This window comes from Alligator mississippiensis, chromosome 6 (assembly GCF_030867095.1).
Source record: "Alligator mississippiensis isolate rAllMis1 chromosome 6, rAllMis1, whole genome shotgun sequence".
Lineage (NCBI taxonomy): Eukaryota > Metazoa > Chordata > Crocodylia > Alligatoridae > Alligator > Alligator mississippiensis.
In genome coordinates, this window is record NC_081829.1 from 24,470,073 (window position 1) to 24,491,954 (window position 21,882).

Genomic DNA, 21,882 nt, shown 5'->3' on the forward strand with positions numbered 1-21,882 from the left:
TTATCCTTCCGTCTGTGGACAGATGAATTATGTAAGAGAATGAGGTTATATCCTGAGGGGACATGTACTCTAAAGCCTCTTTGTATTGCTGTGGGTAGTATAAATTGGCCTAAAAGTGAGTGCAAATGCAAATGAGGAACAGGTGTTTATTGAGATTAAAACTGATCCTCTGGGCCCCCAAATCTACCAACATATCTAACACCATGTTCTCAATGAAAGATAGGATAAATGGATATGTAGATCTGCTTTCTATTACAGAGTTTCTCAACTGTGTCCCTTCCCCTGAACCCCATTTTGAAGCGGCATCAAGAAGACTTTACGAGCATCTGATGTAAATGAACAGCTGCATGGACCAGCAGGGTGACTGCTTAAAAAAGATGTATTGCCCACAGTGCAAAATATAAGATGAATCTGAAGCTCATGGGGAAAGTTTCAATTACTTCAGTGAGTTTTGGATAAGGCTGCTGTACGAAATTTCACCAGGTGTTTCGTTTTGATGCTGTTTCAACTTGTTTCAAGCTTGAAACAATGAAATCGAAACAAAACAAAAGGCTTCAAAACAGACTTGAAACAAAATGAGGGCAGTCAAAACGTTTCAAAAGTTTCAAGACATTTCAAGCTTCAAAGCTGGGCTTGCTTACAGGGAAACAGAAACTAAGGAGAGGGAGGAGGGAAGGACTATTCTGATATTGACATCTGCAGCTGGCCAGTGACTGTGATCCTTCCCTGAGGTTCCTTCCAATCCCAGTGCTCTGGGGGAGGGACAGAAAACAACTGCACCTTAACATACACACATAGTCACATCATGAGTTTTGCTTGTCAGCAGCTTGAGGTGCGGTTTCCCAGAAACCTTTTCACCTATCTTCTTGAAGCCTGGCATGCTTTGTGGCCTCAGCAGAGGCTGCCATCCCTGTAGTTTTTGCCCCCCTGTGCCTTCACACTTACAAGTAACACAAGTTTTGCTTCCAAGACTTTGAGGTGCAGTTTCCCAGACACCCCTGCACCTATCTCCTTGAAATTTGGCAAGCTTCATGCCCTCAGAAAGGGCTACCATCCCCACTGTTTTCATCCAAATCTGCCAAGAAATGACAAAGTTATAGGAAGTTTCATGCTTCCCCATTATAGCCTATGGGCAAAACATCAAAACAGCATCAAGACAGTGAAACAGTTTTGATGAAATGAAACAGAACAGCGCTTCAAAACTAAATGAAACACAAAATGAAACACTGTCCCATCAAAACAAAACAGTGCTGTTTCGCACAACCCTAGTTTTGGATCAGGTCCCAAGCATCTGAGAGCTGGGGTTAGATCATAATGCTCTGTCCACTAGATTATATACACATTCGGTGTATAACTAACGCACAGACATAACTAGGCCCTTGGCCAATCTAGAAAGGATCAAGCTGTTATCAGTGCATCGTTTGCCCATGCACTGGTGGTTGGCCTAAGAATGACTACAAGTGTTACTGCCAATGTGAGAATTTACAAGTAGTCTCCTTTAGCTTGGATAATAAGGTTGGAGTTAGTCTTGGTTTTGAACCCAAAAGTAACTCATTTTATTGCTCCTGATGCATGTGTTTGTTTTTTATTAGAACTTGGGTATCTGCTTGTACAAAGCCAATGATTTATTAGAAATTGACACCTGATTATTGAATTTAATGTGTGACCCACTTTCCCTGCTTAAGAACAAATTAGTCCTCCATTGGTTGTGTATTACGACTGCTACTGAGGAGTAGTGGTTCATGTGCAGGCACAATGCACTCTTCTGCCCTATAAAATCAGACCTGCTCCAAAGTCTGTAACTATCTTGCCCTGTTGGGATGGCCAAAAAAGGAGCTATAACCTCTGAAACTGCTGATGGTTCTTATTCATCTCAAGTGATAGAAGTCAGCGGTTCTGGAGCAGAAGGTTATCAGGATGTGTTCTGTTCCCCAAACCGCAGAGTAGATTCTGGTGTCTGTGTAAATGAAAATGCAGTCGCAAATCATTGCAGAGATAAATATGGTCAGAGGAGACAGGAAGTGATTTTGTTACCATGGTACTTGAATGTAACATACTAAATTCATCTCTGATATAATTCTTTGACAATCAAAAGGGTTTGGACAAAATTTTTGTTATGTGGTGGTCGCATTCTCTGGTATATGAGCAAATACAGTAATGCCCACATCTAAACAGAGTGAGAAAAATGGTCATTGGAGCAATTAACTCAGTTTAAGTAAATAGGGTGCTTAAGTCCAGCTTGTGTAGTATTCTAGTAATACGCTGAAATCTACCTATACCTGCTGATCAGTTTTGTTTGCCATTTTCATTAGCACATTTTGAAAGAAGAATGAAGGGACCCCCAGACTGCAGGCTTACACTCCACAAGGTCTGTGAGATAACAGCTTACCTGCTGGAAGACAACACCATACCATCAATCCTATCCCTTGACAACTTTAATCTCTTTCTGGCCACTTAGGCAGGGAAATTCAGCAAGAGCTGAAGAACTGACAAATTGATCCGTATATCAGGAACACTCAGGCAGCCTTGTGTTGCCTACCAGTTACAGCTATTGAGATGTGGCTATAAATTGCCATGTCCACTTAGATAGCACTTTCCATAAGCCACTTTAGAAATGTTAATTACATCATCTGCCCCAAGTCAAAGTCTATGACAAAGTTGAGAGGAGCACCCATTTCTTCTGACTGCTAGCCCTGTGCTTTAGCTACAAGCCTCTCCTCTTTTGTCACAAGCTGTACAAAATATGTAAAGAGATAGTTTCTTCCACCTAACCCCCCCACCCCGCCCCAACCACACTCTTATACAAATCTACCTTGGGAAACTGCAGCAGATAAGAAGTTATGGCCTCAAGTATTGTTGGTCATGGTGAATGCTCTACAGAAGAAGTGAGTTTAGAGCAGGGACGGGCAAATTACAGCCCGCAGGCCAGATTCGGCCCACCAGGCACTTTCATCCAGCCCTCAGCAACCCCCAACAAATTGTGTCCTGCTCAATCTTTCCACCCACAAGGGTGGGAGCGAGGCACCTACACCTGACCCCAACATATCCTATTATTCCTTGTTTCTGCCCTCATGGGCAGAAGGGTGGACCCTGCTAGCACAGGGGAGGGCTGCTGCTTCAGGCTTCCCCGGCATCATGCTCCCTCTGAGCAGCAGGTAGGGAAGTTGTGGGAGGGGGCAGGGCTGCAGCTGGGTGGGAGTGCAGAGCGTGGGGCTGGGGCTGGCTGCAGGATGGAGCCTTGCCCAGGGGGGTGGCAGCAGTGTGGAGCTCAGGTGGGCAGGGCGTGGGTGTGAGGAAGGAGGGATATGGGGACCCTCCCACAACCCCCACCCCCCCATTGGCACACAGCCCTGGCAGGCAGCGGGGGGTGGCAGCAGCAGCAGGAGAAGCAGGGAGCCCTCTGCTCAGTGCTGGTGCCTGGCTCCTGGCTTTGGCCAGCACTGTGAGGCGCACAGTCCCTCGCACCCTCCCTCCCACCCCTCAAACCACCCCTCCAGTATTGCCTGCGTTGACTGCAGGACAGGACAGGAGAGGACAGTGTATTTAACCAGCTTCTCAGGCAGGTTTTGCAGCCTACCCTGAACTTTGTACTGCTGCAGCTAGGATGTTTCTTGTATACAAGCTAGCTGGTTTAAAGTTAGCTCCGTATGTCTGCACTATACTGCAGGCAGAGCAGTGACTGTAGAGTAACAACCAGTTAGTCTCTAAGGGCACCTATACACAAGCAGTGAGGCTGCTCCAACATGATGTAATTACAGCATGTTGAAGCAGGCTTGCTTAACTGAGTTAGCTGGACCATGGTAATTACCATGCTCCAGTAGAATCCAGTGTCTCATGTATCAGCATCCTGGCACTTAAAAATGGCAGCAGGGGCACTCTAATTAAAGCTTGTTTGACAAATTTCATTAAAGCACCCCCATCGCCATTTTTAAGCACCAGGACACTGATACATGAGATGCTCAAAGGAATCAGGTAAGAGTAGGTTTGAATGGGATTGAATGGGATTGTCCTTTTCTGTGCACTGGTGTGAGACTGTGTCATTAGCTGGCAACACATTGATCAGGAAAAGACAAATACAAGCAGTCCTCAGCACAACTCTTTGACTTAACGACAAACAACACTTACGACCTTTGTGAATGACGACACTGTTTCGAGGTTTAGAGAGGGTTTCAACTTTATGACACTGGACACAGCCGCCTCCAGCTGGTAAGTGTGTTGTGGTGGGGCGTGGGGGGTGCAGATCAATGCCCCTGCAGCAAGTGAGGGATTGGGGCTGTGGCTGAAACAGGGACTGCCCAGGGAAAAGGGGGGCGCGGGGAGGGGGTAGGGAGGCTTCCGCCACTCCGCACCGCTGGTCTGGGAGGGAATGGGGGGAGCATGTGCCCCCAGATCTGCGCAGGGCGGGCGGGGCCAGGGCTGTGTCAGGCTGCACTCTGAGCTGGCGGCAGAAGGCGCTGAGAGTGGGGGCTATGCCCTCCTGCTGCTCACCCAGCCAAGTGGAGCAGCATCAGGGCATGGGTGAGGCGTGCGCCCCTGAATCTGCATGGGGCAGCCGGGGCTAGGGCTGTATCAGGCTGCACTACAGGCGGGCTGTGTGGGCTATGGGGAATTTTAGGGTGGCTGCAGCCTCCCCCCCCCCCCAACAGACCCTGCTTCGCCGCCCACCCCACCCCTATCTGGAGGCACACTCCCCCCGGCCCCATGCTTTGCCACTGTAGCCACTGCTGCTTACCCCGCCCCAGTGGGGCAGGGCGGGGCGGGGCAAAGCCACGGCTCGTCCAGGAGGCATGGGGAGGCCGGGGCGGCTCTGGCTGCTGTGCGCCGCTTGTTTATAGGCAACGCAGTGGCTCCACCCCGCCCTAGCTGGGCGAGCGGCAGGAGGGCATAGCCCCCACTCTCAGCACCTTCTACCTTCCATTCTGAGTGCAGCTTGGCACAGCCCTGCCCCTGCCTGCCCCATGCAGATCCAGGGGCACGTGTCTCCCCCTCCATGCCCTCCCAGACCAGCGGCAGAAGCAGCAGCGAGAGCCGCTGGATGAGCTGCCAGATGAGCAGCTCCCAGACTGGTGGCCTGCAGCAATGGGAGATGCCCACCCCCTCCCCATGTCCCCACACCCCAGCTGGGCGCCATTTGCCCCAGCCCCTGTCCTAGCCCCAGCCCCAATCCCTCCCTTGCTACGGGGATGTCGATCTGCCCCCCCACTACAACAGACTGACCCGCTGGAGGCAGCTGTGTCCATCCTGGTAAAGGAGCTAATCCCTCATTTATAACATTGTTTCTATGGGAAAATTAGTTTCCAGTTATGTTTCAACTTAAGACACAGTTTTCAGGATCCAATTATGTCATAAGTCTGAGGACTGCCTGTAGCAAACTTTACACAGCAGTGATACTTGTGTCATTTGGAAGATGCCTCAATTCAACCACAAGCAAAGACCTTTTAAGTCATTTCCAGCATTTCCCAATGCACGGCAGCTCTGACTTCACTAGCTGAAACACTGCAAAGGGACTTTCTACATTTGCTGATGAAATGAGACAGACTCAAATAAAACACATTCCAGCTTCACTGTTTAGCAAGTAATAACAGCATCTGTCTTGAATATTTCAGGCCTGGAGGCTACATGCTGTTATCCAAAACACCATGCAGGACTGCACAGTTAGTTAGTATTCTTGTGTGCATGTAGCTGGAGTTTTGCATCCAGTTCTGGGCGCTGAACTTCAGGAAGGATGTGGAGAAGCTCAAGAGAGTCCAGGGGAGGACAATGCACATGATTAGAGGCCTACACACCATGTCATATGAGAAGAGACTGAAAGACTTGGGACTGTTCAGCCTGGAGAAGAGAAGACTCAGAGGGGACTTGGTGGTAGTCTATAAGTAGATCAAGGGTGTACATCAGGGCCTGAGGGAGCACCTGTTCACCAAGGCCCCCCAGGGGAGGACAAGAAATAATGGGCACAAGCTGATTGAGGGTTGTTTCAGGCTAGACATAAGGAAAAACTTCTTTACAAGTCGAGTACTGAAGGTTTGGAACAGGCTTCCCCCACAGGTGGTACAGTCACCCACCCTGGCAATCTTCAAAAAGCATTGTGACACCCATCTTATTGGGGTCATCTGATCCCAGCAGTCTTTCCTGCCCAAGTGCAGGAGGCTGGACCCACTGATCTTGTAAGGTCCCTTCCAGCCCCTAACATTTATGAATCTTTGGATCTATGAATCTCCTTTAAATTTAATGTGCTGCTACAAATCAAGGTCAACTTGTGAGACCACCAACCATTTGGATTCTTTCATACTGATCTGTCTGGTTCTATGGATACTTACTTCTGAGTTATGGACGATTTAGTGAAACCTGCTAGCCCATTGAGTTTGATATCCTTGGGGATATATAGTGACTGCACAGACTGAGAGGGCATGATCCTTCCTTTGTTCTACACCCAGCTACAGAAAAAGTAGACATATATAGCTGAGGAGAAAATTACTGTTGCAGAGGTGGCTGCACTTTAGTTACTGCTAACAGCTTCTGATATAAAGAAGGCCACATTCAGACTTGGGAGTAAGTGGAGTAAACTTCATGAATGTCAATGGAATTCCACCAGCGATGAATTTAACCTAGGGGTTCTAAATCATCTTGTAATCTTTTTTGCTTTGATCCTCTTTGTTCAAGATGCTGAAAGCCCTGTGCACTTATGATGAATGAGCAATGTAAAGTAAGATGCTGACTCTGTGTATTACTTTTTCTGATGACAAGAAAACTATACTGCAGCAATGTTTCAGCTGTCTCTTTGGCCACTCAGTAGACAGGACAATTAGTCCAATGCATAACTTTTATGGTTATGGGTAGAATAAATAGAAAAAAAAAACAGTTCTAGACTGGGCAATAGCTTCTAATGAGCATGGTGAAATGACATGCAGTCTCATTGTGTCGCTTACGAGATTGACAGGTGAACTTCAAAGACAATGATCCAAGGTTTCTGTACTTTAGCAGCACCCATTTGCCTGACCTGAGAACAGAACTGTCTTTGTTTGCAATATTCCCCTTGTACTGACTTTTATCTGTGTCTCTTTTGCTGTCCCGCTCTTATCCTTGCCAATAAGCTCACCCCTCCCTGAAACTTTTGACTGCTAATTAGCCAGGTGTGTTATGACAGGCCTTTATCTTCGTCTGAAATATGTGGCAATGGTCACAAGAGGTGGGATATTATACTTGATAGGATCTCTAATGACCAAACCATCCCCTCCCACCCAGGTCTCCTTTGGTGCTTTGCCATAACACAAAAAACACTGTGATTTCATGTATATAGCAACCACAATTGTTTGCATGAATTGAACTTAGGACTTTCATAGCCTGCTTGAAAATCTGACAGATGATAAATCCCTGTCTACTGAGATAAAGAAAAGCTCCTTTAACTGTACATTGCAGGCAGTCCTAATAGAAGACTAGTCCCTGGAGCCAGACACAAAAGGGAGGCTTTACCCATGTACTAAGACACTATATTAAGTGCACTTGCCTGAAGGATTGAACATGAGATTGACACATGCTCCCCCTGTTAGTGTCCACCTCTACAATGTTAAGTACTTATGATGGTATGTGTTGCAATATGATTGTTATTATTATATATTTTAACTTTTTATTTCTGTGCAGTATTTTACGGAAAACTACGCAGTAGCCCAGTCCCTACAGCTGGAAGGCCTAAACCTGCAAATCGCTACTTGCAGAAATACACTTTAGATTCATAATCTTAGTTAAGCCAATGGGACAAGTTACCAGTAAGAATTTAATGCATGGATCCCTTAATCAATAGATCAGTGGTGCTCCACCTTCCAAACCTACGGGCTAGATGAGTGATACAGAGATGAACCATGGGCCGATCAAGAGTGGGGTTGGTGCATGGGGTGGGACTGCAGATGTGATCTGGCATGATGTAAATGTTATTGTGTATGAACAATTCATGTTAATATGAGTAACTACATAGGGAAAATATAAACATTGGTCTCAGCCTCCAAAATAACTATTCAGTTGCATCCAAGTCAACCAAAATGTCTTTGTTGATCATTAATGGTCATTCCTGTAAATCTTTTTTTCTATAGCATACTGAGATAGGGAAATATCTGACAAATATCTCTCATGCTAACCTCTGAACTGTGTCTGACAAAGCAACATTACCACCATTCCATAGCTATATTCCAACAACCAGAATCAGCCCTTCAGGCCTCAAGGAATGGTAACCATGCCATCCATCTGAATAGGACACCTTAGTTATGACCTAACTGGTCGTTCCTCTTTCTTTTGAACATCTCTTTCTATAATTAGCCACCCCAGTGGTTTCTGCATGAGAAAAGTTTAAATAGTAGTAATGCTTGGCAATACCCATTATTTGACAATCAGGTGCTAGAAATTTTTAGCCCAGTGTAACTATTTCTAGCTCACCTGTTTTCAGGGGTATGATAAGGTAAGAGTTATTTTGGGGTGCTTGTGCTAATGAACGCAAGGTAAAGGATTTCTATTTTGAAAACTTGAAATATGGACTCTTCTAGAGGCCATACTCCTGGTAAACAGAATGTCAGCCACCCTAACAATGATCCGGCTAGCATGATCAGTGCTCCACTGCCCTCTACTGGAGTGAATCAGAACAGCTCTGCTATATATTAGAACCTGACACTGGCAGGACTAATTATGGGTTCATTTGCTCTGTGCACTAGGGTACAGTGTACAGCAATGATTCTTACCCTGGAGTGCCAGGAGATCTTGTTAAGAGTGCTGCATGGTGCAGCTCAATATCAGCACTGATAGGTGTGTGAATGCATGGTTCACAAAATAAATGCAGAGATTTCAAATAGGATTCCACAGTAATAAAAACATCCCACTGTGATCTGAGTTATTTGCAACAAAAGAATTGCTCTCTTATTTTTCTGTACCCAAGAAATGAGTGAGAGCTAAGACCTGGCATTTTTGAAGGGGTACCTTGAGTCTAGTCTAGCAAGGGGTGTCTGGAGTCTGAAGAGGTTGAGAACTACAGGTGTAGATACATAAATTGCCAAGAGTACTAGGAGCATCTAGCTGTGGTACCATACAATCATAGAAAATTAGGGTTGGAAGGGACCTCTGGAGGTCATGTAGTCCAACCTCCTGCTCAAAAGCAGGACCATCCCCAACTAGAACATTCCAGCCAGGGCTTTGTCAAGCTAGGCCTTAAAAAACTCCAAGGAAGGAGATTTCACTACCTCTCTAGGTAACCCGTTCCAGTGCTTCACCACCCTCCTAGTGAGAAAATTTTTCCTAATATCCAACATACACTTCCCCAGTTGCAACACTGCTCCTTGTTCCGTCATCTGCCACCACTGAGAACAGTCTAGCTCCATCCTCTTTGGAACCACCCTTCAGGTAGGTAAAGGCTGCTATCAAATACCCTGCCAGGCTCCTCTTCTGCAGACTAAATAAGCCTAATTCCCTCAGCATCTCCTCATAGGTCATGTAGTCTAGCTCCCTAGCCATTTTCAGTGCTCTCTGCTACACTCTCTCCAACTTGTCCATATCCTTTCTGTAATGGGGGGCCCAAAACTGGACACAGTACTCCAAATGTGGCCTCATCAGTGCAGAATAGAACAGAATAATTACTTCCCTCAATTTGCTGGCAATGCTTCTACTAATACAGCCCAATATGCTGTTAGCTTTCTTGGCAACAGCAGCACACTGCTGACAGTTATCCATCTTATTGTACTCTGTAACCCCCAGGTCCTTTTCTGCAAAGCTGCTGCCATGGGCGATTGGTGCCTCTAGAGTTTGGGGGGGCACCAGCAGCTGATCGCCAACTGCGGGGGAGGGAGGGATCCCCCAGCGGCTGATCACTGATGTGGGGGTCCTCCCAGTGGCTGATCACTGCACTGGTGGAAAAAAACGGAAGTGCTGCCGGCACTTCTCTCAGTGCTGCCGGGCACCAATCTCAGGGGGGACACCAGCCGGCACTTTACTCAGCGCCCCCACTCCCCAGCCGGCAAGGGCCAATCGCAGGGGGGGCACCTACCCCACCACATGTCACCAATGGCTGCTGCTTAGCCAGTCAGACCCCAGGCTGTAGCAGTGCATGGAATTATTCCATCTAAAGTGCAGGACTTTGCACTATACAGAAGCTGATTAAATTTGTCCATTGGAACTCCATGCTACCACTAGACTGCTCCTGGTACCTAAGATAGCTCTGGTATTTCTACACTACACAGCAGTGTGTAGCACAGAAAAGTTATTTAATCAACACATTTTGGAGCAGGCATCTCTCCCACTGTCACTGTGGGACTCAGGCTGGGTGCAAGATACAATGCAGTGACAGGAATGAAGGTCCAGAGAGATCACTGTGCTTTACTGCATTCCTTTGTTTCAACTGCTCATCCCATAGCCAGGAAGCATCTGTGCCTACAGAGAGCAAGACACAGCACGCAGCAGTGCTGAACGGGAAGTCCTGTGTGAATGGACACATTCAGCCTGAGGGCTGTGTGTGCGCGCATGTGCATGGGCACAGCCAGGGTTTTGAGAAAGGGGGGGTATAGCCAGTGTAGTGCACCATGATATATAACACAACACATGTTCTCCAGTTAAAGAGAAACTAGAAGCTTTACCAGTATACTAAGGCCCTAGCACAACATAATTCAGTTTAAGATCAAAATGAAAACACATATAACTTCATAGGACTGTGCACTGATTTGGTAGATAATATATGAAGTTTAAGCAACTCAACAATTTAGGCAAAAATAGAAATTATTGTATTAGTCTTGTTCTCATTACAGGTAAATGCACGTCTCTTTGGATTTGTAAAACAAGATCTAGCCTTCTTGAGCATCTCAACAGTGCATGCAACACTTCACTGTTAGTTATTTCCACACCTGAATTAGCTTTCAGCTGAATTAATGTCACCACACCTGAGAGAAAGTTTGTAGCTAAAGCCAAAAATAGGCTGCAGGGTTGTGAAACTGGAGAAGGATGTGGCTAACAGACAGTCACACTGCAGATATTTTGAATAGTGGAAAATCAAGACCCTTTAAAAGGAGATTGGTTGTAGCCCTGTTAGTCTGAGGGCATAGGCAGACAAAACTCTTGGGGCAGAGGTGATATCTTTTATTAGACCAACTAAATAGTTGCAAAATAACATGTTTTTCTTTGCAACCTTTTGGGTTCAGACACCCTTCATCAGGCAAAGGAGCAATCCAAGATGTTAAGAGTTCTCCCAGGTAGAAAGGAAACTTCATCTTGCAGAGGAGAAACCTGAAATGTTGGGGTTTCTCCTGAGTGGAAAAGTGCATTTGTAAAAAGCTGTTCTGTGAGAATGTAAATTAGGAGCAGATAATGGCTGAAGCAGTCTGGTTACTTAAAGGTGTTTGATGTCAGGCAGGGTGTTGAATTTGTCTTCTTCCTACGTTAAAAAGGAGAGTGTGTCATGAACACATGTGGAACGAAGAGAGGGTAGCCAGGGATCCCATCAATTATAAAGAGCCATGGCCTCAATGCTGCCTGCTTAGAAAGGTTGGGTTTGAAGTTTGGGTGGAGCGGGAACCACAGGCGTGCAATTGCACCTGCCTGGGGGGAGGGGGGTGCGCAACTCTACCTCAAGCCCCACTGCAGCTGCCCCAGAGTCAGGTTTCCGAGCAAGGAGGCTGCCAGCGCCGCCCCAGGCCTGCCCCGCGACCCTGCATACAACTCGGACAGGGGCGCTCGGGCCCCCGTGGTCCACAAGGGGTTAAGCGCATGGCGCGCGACAAGGCACCAGACGGGCAACTTCACCCAGCAGGTGGGGGGGGGGGGTGACGGTGCGTCTCCCCGGCCGGTCTCCCTCGGAGGCTCTCGCGAGAGCGCCCGTTTTCGCGGGGTTTGGGGCAGCGCGCGTTTTTTTGGGGGGCGGAGGCTGGGGGCGGGTTCTCGTGAGAGCCCAGGATTTCGCGGCGCGTGGTAGGAAAGCGGCGCGGGAAGCCCAGCAGCGCCGGACGGGTCCGCTCCCCTCCCCTCACGGCCTCGGCGCGGCGCGGCGCGGCGCAATGCCGGCCCACAACAGCCCGAGCAGCGGCGGTGAGCGTCGCCTGGCCACGCGGGGGGAATTGTCGCTGGGGGGGCGAGCGAGGTGGCGGGGAGGATGTCACCGGGGGGGAGCGGCTTGTCGCTGGAGGATGTTGCCGGGGGGAGGCTTGTCGCTGGGGGGGAGAGGATGTTGCGGGGGGGGGAGGGGCGGTGGTTTGTCGCTGGAGGGGGGGGCGAGCTGGGGGAAGGATGTCGCAGGGGGCGCGGCTTGTCGCTGGGGGGGCAAGCTGGGGGGGGAAGGATGTTGCCGAGGGGGGCCACCACCGCTCAGCTCCACGCTTTCTTCGGCAGAGCTGCTAGCAGCGGAGATGGGCGCACAGGAGGCGGCGGCAGTGATCACACCAGCTATGCTGCAGGAGGAGGAGCAGCTGGCAGTTGCTGGTGCGGAGGAGGAGCGGCAGATGCTGGAGAAGGTGAGCGGGGAGGGCACCACTGGGACCCAGGAGCCATGACTCCAGCTAGTTAGGAGCCGGCATCACTTCAGAGTAACCCTTAATAAAGGAGCTACCAATGAGTGGGTCATGCCCAGGTCCATCTCGCCTAGCGTCCTTTGTCGCAGGTGGCTGGCCCCAGCTGCCTACCTGGTACCCACAATCCTTCTGAGTCCTGGTCCTCAACCTGGTGCCAGCAGGGAATGAAGCAAGGACGCTGTGGATGTCCTCAGGAGGGTCTGTCCGAACTGCTCCTTGGTGGACATCACTTTCCCTTTCCTAGGTAGCATGGAGGAGGAGGAAATGGCGCACACGGCATTGCACTGTGGCAGAGAGTGGCTGCTTAAAGACAGTGAACTGGGTATAACCAGGGCTGAGGCTCTTCCTAGGGTGGCCATCATAGTGGACAGTCCAGTTATCCTCTTGGTACGAAATTAGATGCCAGTGCCTTTATGTCCTCTGTTTTTCTCTTGAAGAGAAATAAAGGGCATAAAGGTGTCAGGTCTCGTATCAATAGAGGACAGAGTAGTAGAAAACCAGAATGTCCTCTGTGATGGACCTCTCGGTCCCATGCTCAATCCCTGTTGATGTCCCTTTCCTCCAAGAATGTGTCCAATCCCTTTTTGAATCGGTCACCTTCCACAGCTCCCAGGGCAGAGTTCCAAGGAGCTTCTGACTCTTGTAGAATTCACCTGCTCTACAACTTGTGTGGGCAAGGTGAGGGTGAAATGAGGCTCTATACTAGTAATGCAATTTTTGACTTAGACGTGTCAAGCTGACAGCTTGACATGGTTTAGGAAGGTTAACTGCTCTGTTTAACACTGGTCTGACAATCTGATTCAGGATCTATATTACATTGTTTGTAAACATTAACTTTTTTTTAAATTGTGAGGAAATGCAGTTTTCTGTATTCATCACTTAGATTTGGAGAAAATGTTTTAAATGTAATCTGTTCAAGTACCAGAAAAAGTTGCTCATGTAATAATGCAGGATCAATTCAAAGCGGATTTCCAGAGCTATACACCCTTCCGTTTTATTGCTTCTTGTGGCATATATTGAAGCTTTGATAATAGAAACAGGGTAAAGTGGAACTGGCCTCCTTTCTCATTCCACCTTTGGAGCAAGGGAAAATGATGGAGGGTAGGAGGTTCTGAACTTGTGTTTATGTATGCTCATTTATGCATTAATCTGAAGAAAACCCATTTCACTTGCTAGGTTTTTTTTATTCTTACCTTTTTTTAAACAGGAAAGCATACTTGTCAATAGAGCACATTAGTTTTGACATTTTAAAGTCAAACCTAGTTTATGTGAACACACAGTGTGAGTATGGATATAACTTTCAACGTTGCAAAAATACATTTATCTGTTGCTATGGTTGGTCAGAATTGAGTGGCTTTTTTAGACCTTTAAAAGAAGCGCAACTTCTGTTGTGGAGCAAATACAGTATTTCACTCTGAAGTCTAATATTGAAAAGAGAGGCTTTAAATGCTTTCCCAATTTATACCAGAACCATAAATCTAGACTTATTAATTTCATTTTAACTGTCTATACAGTTTCTTTGGCATTCATTTCTCTCACAGTCATTGTTCTATCCTACATGCTTACTGGTACCTTGCGGGCAAGGGAGGGGCCTACTCATGTCCTTACATTCAGGCCATTAGCAACCTGCAAGAACCTACATGTTCATGAGGCCTTATTTCTTTAATGCTTGTCACAACTGCGCACCCCCTGCCAAGTGATTTGTACAGCAGCTTAACAGAAGATTTGCTTGTCAATTCTTTGGTATGGCAGCAAATTTGATGAAAAGAACAGCAAAATCTTTCTAGCAGAGTGTTAGGAAAATCTTGCTTGGGGTACAGGAGCAAATAGATGGACAGAATAAAGGTCTGTTCTGGACAAACTGAGTGAAACAAAGGTTTTAAATTCTTTGTGGATCTAAGCATCCTGTTCCCCTTTCTTGCAGTTTTCTTGATTAGTCAAGGGGAAAATCCTTCAGATTCACTAATTGTTTGGAGTGAAACTGTTCTAGCCCAGCAGCAAGTCAGCAATAGCAGTTAGCTGAAAAAGTAGCTTAATTCTAACTGGAGTCTTGGTACTGTTAGCCTTACAAATGCAAAGCCTTCAGGAGCTCAGGTACTATTTAGCTAAGGAAAGAAAACTGAAACAAGGAGAGCAGAAACTAATGGAGATTGTGTGAGAATGGGGTACAGTACCAAAAAAAAAGTGCGTTCTTGGTTTGGTTAGACAGTACTTCCTATAGGTTGCATAGTTAGTCTCCCCTGCCTGGCGAAAATGAAACGCAGGCAATTTGGGTGGGGAAGAGGTTGCCTGCACTCCTGCCCCCTTCTGTCTGCCCTGTTATTTATTCTTTTTCTTTAGAATTAGCCCAGAGTTGTTTGTAGCATACTTTGATAGGAGACCGTTTTGCCTATACCCTTTTTACCACAACATTGCCTAGGGTTGAGACTCCAGAAACTGCTTTATCCATTGTTACCTCTCAACTTAAGGGGTTGTCATTGTTTAAGTGCATTTTGTGTGAAATTGATCAAGGGCAGCAAGAATGTAACAGTAAAATATCAAAAACAAGACTTGTACACGTGTGTAGCTGAACCTTTGAAAATGGGTGAAGCATCAAAGAGTTAAGTTAAAAGAAACTTCTGCTCTTGAAATCAATCCTCTCTGCTAACTTGCTGCCTGGCGTGATAGAACTGCTTCCATCTTTGTTTCAGAACCTCTCTCTCATTTATTGACTGCATTTTCTAAGTAATTCATCTAGTTCACCTCCACAGCTCACTGTCACGTCAAGGGACAGTCACATTAGGATTGCCACATATTAGCAGGATCTGGTACTGTGTCTGAAAGAAATGAGCAAGCTTCTCTTTCTCTTCTAATAATTATTGTTCTATCCAGTTACACTGCCCTGCCATCTAGCTCTAGCACTTTTCTGTCTGCATTACCTTCCTCACCCAATGTTCAGGTAAGGCACTGGGATCGCAAGCCTTTGCATTTCTTGCCCTGGGGAACATGCTGCTTTAGAGATGCTAAACCACCCCCTTTCAAATGTTTAATAGCTATTCTAGCAGAAAACTTCCTGCATGCCACATTGTGCTAAGCTGGGGCACCCTGGCTGAGAAACACTGCTGTTTCTTTGGGTTTAGGAAAGTAATTCACAAACTCCTATTAGTGAGCTTTTACTCAAATTTTAGATATCAGAGTACCAGTATCAACTTTTGTTATCAAAGGTACTAAAGATAGTACTCTCAAGTGCATGTATGATAATCTTTACTTGCCCTGTCCAGTAATCATTTGGCTTCATCCACATTAGGGATTAGTTGTTTTGTCAGTGTTGAACAGGAGTTATTCTAAAAGGTGCTAAAACAGATTCTCTTTTATCTCTAGAAACCCTCCCTATATTAGTAGGTATCACAAAATTAACGCTGAAAACTGCTGGTAGATTTAGATTTTGCTGTCAGGTTGGCAAGCACCAAATTAATTCAAGTAAACTTATGCTATAGATCTGACTTCAGATACTAATGTTTAGGTTTAATTCACGTTCAACAAACCCTCTCACATGCTGTTAGATATTACTCATTATATTAATGTATTACAGTATGTACCATTGCAGAACTGTCATTCACATGGCAAATGAATAAACACAGAAGCAGATCATTTGACTATTTGTGGGAGGAATATGTTGTGTTCCTAAATCCTTGGTGTATGATTATTGGGGGAAGGTATCTTTCTAAACATGTACAGTACAAGGGTAGATGTATTTTATGGGATGAATAGAATGATATTTATTAACTTCAAGAACAGTAAAGGCTGAAGGACTAAATACTTTCATTCCTTCTGTATTTATAGGCCCGAATGTCCTGGGACAGAGACTCTAGTGAAATGCGCTACAAGAGGCTTCAGCATTTGCTGGAAAAAAGCAATATCTATTCAAAATTTTTGCTAACCAAAATGGAACAACAGCAGCTGGAGGTGGGTGTTTTAAAAATAAATTAAAGAATCTTGTTTGTTCTTTGTATGTAGAGCAGGCTAAGGAGTAGATGTGAGGTAGTGGAATGAGAGATTAGTGGTTTAATTCTCATCAGCATTGCTGATTTCATTTTAAAAAAAAAAATTTCCCCTCAAAGGCAAATCTAGGACAAATAAGGCTTTGGTGGCTTCTGACACTTGCTTAAACCCATGTAAAAATGGGCTTTGGGAAATGTGCTACTCCAGGGCTCTTTTTTGTGGATTTTGTTTTTTTTTTTTTTTAAGTCTCTAATATAGGAACTAAAGGTACCCAAGGGTACCACATTTTGTCATGTGAAGATTAAATTAAATTGCCCTTCACAAAGGATAGAGTCTAAGATTGGAAGAGCTATGATATGATGAAGGCAAATCAGCAGAAGCTATATGGGCTAATCAGATGAGGTTCAACAGGGAAAAGTTCTGGGTGCTTCATCTGGGTAGGAAGAACCTTTACTATAACTATAAGATGGACGGTAGCCCACTGGCTGGCACAGTATCTGAATAGGACCTGGTGGTCACTATCGACCAAAAGATGAATATGAGCCAACAGTGCAAAGAAGTCGCCAGCAGGGCAAATAGAACTCTGATGTGCATCACCCAGTGTGTTGCCAACAGATTCAGAGAGGTGCTTCTCCCTCTACTTGTCATTGGCGAGGCTGCAGCTGGAGCAGTGTGCCCCATTTTGGGCACTGCACTTCAAGAAGGATGCGGATAAGTTTGAGAGGGTTCAGAGAAGGGTCACTCGCATGATCAGGGGTCTGGAGGATAGGCCCTATGAGGAGAGACTCCAGGAACTAGGCTTGTTCAGTCTGAGTAAGAGGAGGCTGAGAGGTAACTTGATAGCCACCTACAAGTATGTCAGGGGGGAGCACCAATATCTGGGGGACCAACTCTTCAGGAAGGCAGCTCTTGGGAGGATGAGGACCAGTAGTCACAAATTAACAGAAGGAAGATTTAGACTGGACATAAGGAAGAACTTCTCCGTAAGAGTAGCTAGAACCTGGAACACACTTCCAGCAGAGGTGGTACAGTTGCCATCGTTGAAAGTGTTCAAGAGGAAGCTGGATGAGCACCCTGTTAAGCTAGTTTGAGATCATTAACCTCCTGCTATTTCTCTTGTGTAAAATAAGCTTAATGACTAATATGCTTCATTATTTTATAGTAGTCTACATATCAGAAATGCTTGATCTCCCTGATAGTATTTTATGAAGCTGTCAGAAATCGGGTGTAGAACAATTCCTCTTATCTCGCCAAGTGCTTTCTGCTATTTTGTTTTTGCACATTTTGAAATGTGTGCTACTGCAGAAGTAAATCAAGTCCTAGACCGTATTGTTCATGTAGATGCATGTAACTTGGAATTCTTATAATGGTTTAAGTTACTACAGATGTTCTGTGTAGATAAGAACTTTGTGTTTTTGTTTTTGCTTGTTTTTTTAGGAACAGAAAAGGAAAGAGAAATTAGAAAAAAAGCGAGAAGCGTTACTAAAACCTACAAAAGTAAGATATATCGGCTGTTTTGTACAAAGCTATTCATTAATAGTGTGTCTTGAAATGATTGGCATAAATAACAAACATCCCAATATCAGTTGTGTACAGTGTGTTTCACAGTAGAATCTTTTCTATTAAGTGTTATATTTAACATTCAACTAGTAGGAGAATGTAGATTCCCCTCCCCCAGCTCCAGCCATTAGCGTCATATTCAAATATGCCCATGCTGTACCATGAAAATTAAACATTAGCGCTCAATAATGGCTGATTTAGTCATCTAGCATGGGTGCCTTCATAAAGACCTCTGAAAATTATTATAGAGTGGTTTTTAACTAGAACAGTTTTCTGTACTGCTGCTGGATAGTGCTTCCTATAAAGCCTTTGGTAGGCTGCAACTTTATTCAAAACTGTTTAGCTGGTAAGTTTGAGCTTGTTAAACAGTAAGGCGGTATTTTTTTTTAGCAACATATTTACATATAGTGTTATTTTGAAATGTAGTTACAAATACTAACGTGAGCAGGCTAATTTTGATTACAGTTTTATTGCTCTCATTTATCCAAATGACATTAGAAAGTACATAAAGTGATTTAACCATTTTTATTTTCCAGGATCAAAATCTAACTGATGGAAAAGAAGAGAAATCAGGTAATTGTTTTTACTTTGGAGTTTTTGTCCATGCTTAGTTTTTATATAAACTGTCTACAAATAGTTTTGAGCTTTTATGATCTCTAATATCATCCTATAGCCGTGAAAAAGAAAAGAGGAAGAGAAGATGGAACCTATAACATTTCAGAAGTCATGTCCAAAGAGGTAATAGATTGACTACTAGAGTACTTTCTTTAGCTTAATGCAAATGTAAAAGTGTTTTCTGTACATTAGCATTAGATTGTGATATAGTTCACCACAGGACAGCAGTATTTGGAAGTAATGCAGCATAGTCAGAATATATTTGTATTGAGCAGGAATGTTCATGATATCTTGGATGCATCTACACGTTCAGTGAATCTGGCCAAATAAACTCTGGCACAGCTCGAACTGCTCCTGTGTGCACATGCGCTCAGGACTGCAGCAGTTTGAGCCAGGGCAGAGTAGCCTGATAGTACTATCTCTGATATTCAGGGATCCTGGTTTTCTCTGATAAAAATTTGCAAATTCTGTGATTAAAAAAAAACAAACCAAATGCCGGCGCCCCCCCCCCCCCCCCCCCCCCCCCCCCCCCCCCCCGCCGTGATGGTTCCCCCCACCCACAGGGCCTGGCCCCCCAGCTTTACAGGATACAGAGGGCATGCTTGTAGGGGTTGTGAACAGGTGGAAAACTTGGAGCAAGCTCCCTGGCTGGGAGGTAGTAGGCTGTGAAAAAATCCGCAGGTAGTCCCACAGGGTGGGAGGGGGCTGGGGCCACAGCTGAGACCTCTTCTGCACATAATTCCCTCGGCTATACAGAAAATTCAAAACAATGTGCAGCAAAACTCAACATTATGCAAAATTAATTGCTTTCTTAAAAAAAATATAAATTAAAATAAATATAACAGTATTTGACTGGATGTAGGGTTTGTGGGGGGGTGAAGGGTTGTTGGGGTGGGCTTGAGCATGGTGTTTGTAGGCAGGTGCAGTGGCAGGGTGGGGGCGGTATGACAGCCACTATCATCAACCTGAGCAGCCTCTGTACCTCCGTGTGCAGCATCCTCTAGGAATGCAGGAAGCTGCTCATGGAGGTGCGGAGCCTGCCCAGCCCAGCGCCTCCATGTTCCACTTGCAGGGAGTCGGCACTCTGGCCAGCTGCAAACCACTGACTCCTACCGGAGTGTCCGGCTGCCTGCACGTGGAGTACTGGCAACCCAACTGGGCTTGTTGCCTCCGTGCCTCACATGTAGCCAGCCAGGCATTCTAGCCAGCTGCAAACCCCGATCCCTGCCCGAGTGCCTGACGTTACACTGGCAACTTCCACCCCATGCAAACCCCAGTCCTTGCCGGGCACTCTGGCAGGGATCGGAGATTTGCACGGTGGGTCAGGGAGGGATCACCAGTATAAAGCTGGCTACTCCAGCGGGGCTCGGGCGTTTGCAGCTGGCAGCAGTGCCTGGCCGGCTACACATGAAACCTGAAGACCCAAGCCCAGCTGGACTGCTAGTGCTCCACATGCAGGCAGCCGGGCAGTCCGGCCAGCTGCAAACCCCTGATCCCCACCAGAGTGGTCGGCTTTATACCAGTGATTTTTTTTTTTTTTCCCCCCCACCCCATGCAAACCCCCAGTCCTTGTCAGTTTAAAGCTGAGCACTCTGGCAGGGATCAGGGGTTTGCACGCAGGAGGGGGAAATTGCTGCTTCTTCCCCCCCCCCCCCCCCCCCCCACAATCCCTGCAAGCCCCACTTACCTCTTCACAGGCTCTAAAAGGAAATGGAGCCTGACTATTGGGACTAACTAAATGCCTCGGACTCTGCCCCTCAGGACAGGATTGGGGTTTTCCCGACCCTTTTGCAAACAGCTCTTGCAGGCTGGAACTCAGACAGCCTGCAGAGCTCCTTGCAGAAGCAGGAAAATGTGTGGGTTTCTCTGCTAAAAGACAGAATCTGCGTTTTCTCTGCTAAAAACAGGAAATCCATGGTTTTTCTCTCTCATGGGGGAAAAAGAGAACCTGGATCCCTGCTGATATTACTGTCCCTGATAGTACTATCTTATGGCAGAGTTAGTTAATTTACTGCGCCCTAATACTGGTGCACATGTAGATGGTGATGCTTTACTGCAGAGCTATAAAGAACAAATGAGGGATGCTCATCCCTCATGTTTTGAGAGAGAAAAGGCCAGAATCTGCCTCATTCATGAATAATCCGTATAATTGTGAAAGAATTCCTTAATTAACAGTAAATTGTCAAGTACAGTTTTGGAGAAGCTGTAGGCTAGAATTTGGTGTGTGATTTTTCTTTTTATGCTATCTAACATAACTACGTATAATTTGTTAAAAATGAGCAATCCTTAAAATAAAAGATGCTCTTTTCCTTTCTATCCAGCTGCTTTTGGATAAGAATTCCCTGGATTGACTGACTGTATGGCCTTTAAACGTACTTAAATTTTCTGTGTCCATTCCCTTATCTACAAATGGAAATATTTACCTTTATGATGTACTGAAGTTCATTTAAAGCTCTTTCAGTTCCTTGAATTAAACATGCTACAGAAGTAGATATTGCAGTATTAGTCTTCAAGGTGGCTAGCAAGGCATGCTTTACTGTCCATTTGCTTTTTATTTCTAGGAAATCTTGTCAGTGGTCAAAAAAAGCAAAGTAGAAAATCAGGTATGTCTGCACTGATCACACCTTACATATGCACTATATGCCAGCTTACATATATATCTTTAATTATCTGCCAAAATGCTTTTAACTTCTCAAGATTCCTTATTGCATTTCCCTGCTCCCATCATTCAGTTCTACATATGACCTCTTTTATTTGGCTACTGAAAACATATTTATAACAGTCATGTATTGTAAAAGTGCATACACTAAGTGATTTCAGAATATATGCAACAATTGAATAACTTGGAGCTTGAATGCCTTAAACATTACACCTCTTCATTTCAGCTGAAAAAAAAAAACCAAAATCTGCATCTTTTATAAAGGATAAATATAGTTTCAGGAATGAAAGAACAAACAGTGCTATGATATTTTTGTTACTTAACTTTTACCTGACTTGATTTTATTTGTTGCTGTAAGCACTTAAATCTATAGCTCTGTTGCACTTAGGAAGCAGGTTTTTAAACCTAGTGCTCTGAGAATTGACACAACACTCAGTTGATGAATAGCAGAAAGGCTTGTTTTAATAACTATTAATAAGCTACAAAACTGAATAACAGAAAAAGACACTTTCCCAGTATAAAACAAGCTGTTAGTCTTTGTAT

The 21,882-nt window shown here is 45.4% G+C and overlaps 1 protein-coding gene and 1 long non-coding RNA gene across 3 annotated transcripts in view; one reads left to right on the plus strand and one right to left on the minus strand.

The window, feature by feature from the left end:
- Nucleotides 1–11,079: 11,079 nt before the first annotated feature.
- LOC132251138 (uncharacterized) lies at nt 11,080–11,676 on the minus strand. The gene is made up of 2 exons (XR_009462991.1): nt 11,588–11,676; nt 11,080–11,395 (listed from the first exon to the last, which is right to left on the minus strand). It is a non-coding gene; the product is annotated as an uncharacterized LOC132251138 (long non-coding RNA).
- Nucleotides 11,677–11,701: 25 nt separating this feature from the next.
- Nucleotides 11,702–21,882, plus strand: part of HELLS (helicase, lymphoid specific) — a 47,216-nt gene continuing 37,035 nt past the window's right edge. Inside the window, exons 1-7 of one of the 2 annotated variants that reach the window (XM_059729705.1) lie at nt 11,702–11,770; nt 12,346–12,467; nt 16,347–16,469; nt 17,943–18,002; nt 18,602–18,638; nt 18,739–18,803; nt 21,242–21,283. In XM_059729705.1, coding sequence (XP_059585688.1) covers nt 11,728–11,770; nt 12,346–12,467; nt 16,347–16,469; nt 17,943–18,002; nt 18,602–18,638; nt 18,739–18,803; nt 21,242–21,283 — 492 coding nt within the window. In that variant the 5' untranslated portion in view covers nt 11,702–11,727. Of the gene's footprint in view, nt 11,771–11,890; nt 12,046–12,345; nt 12,468–16,346; nt 16,470–17,942; nt 18,003–18,601; nt 18,639–18,738; nt 18,804–21,241; nt 21,284–21,882 lie in introns of those variants that run through there. The other variant, XM_006263961.4, reaches the window with a different exon arrangement.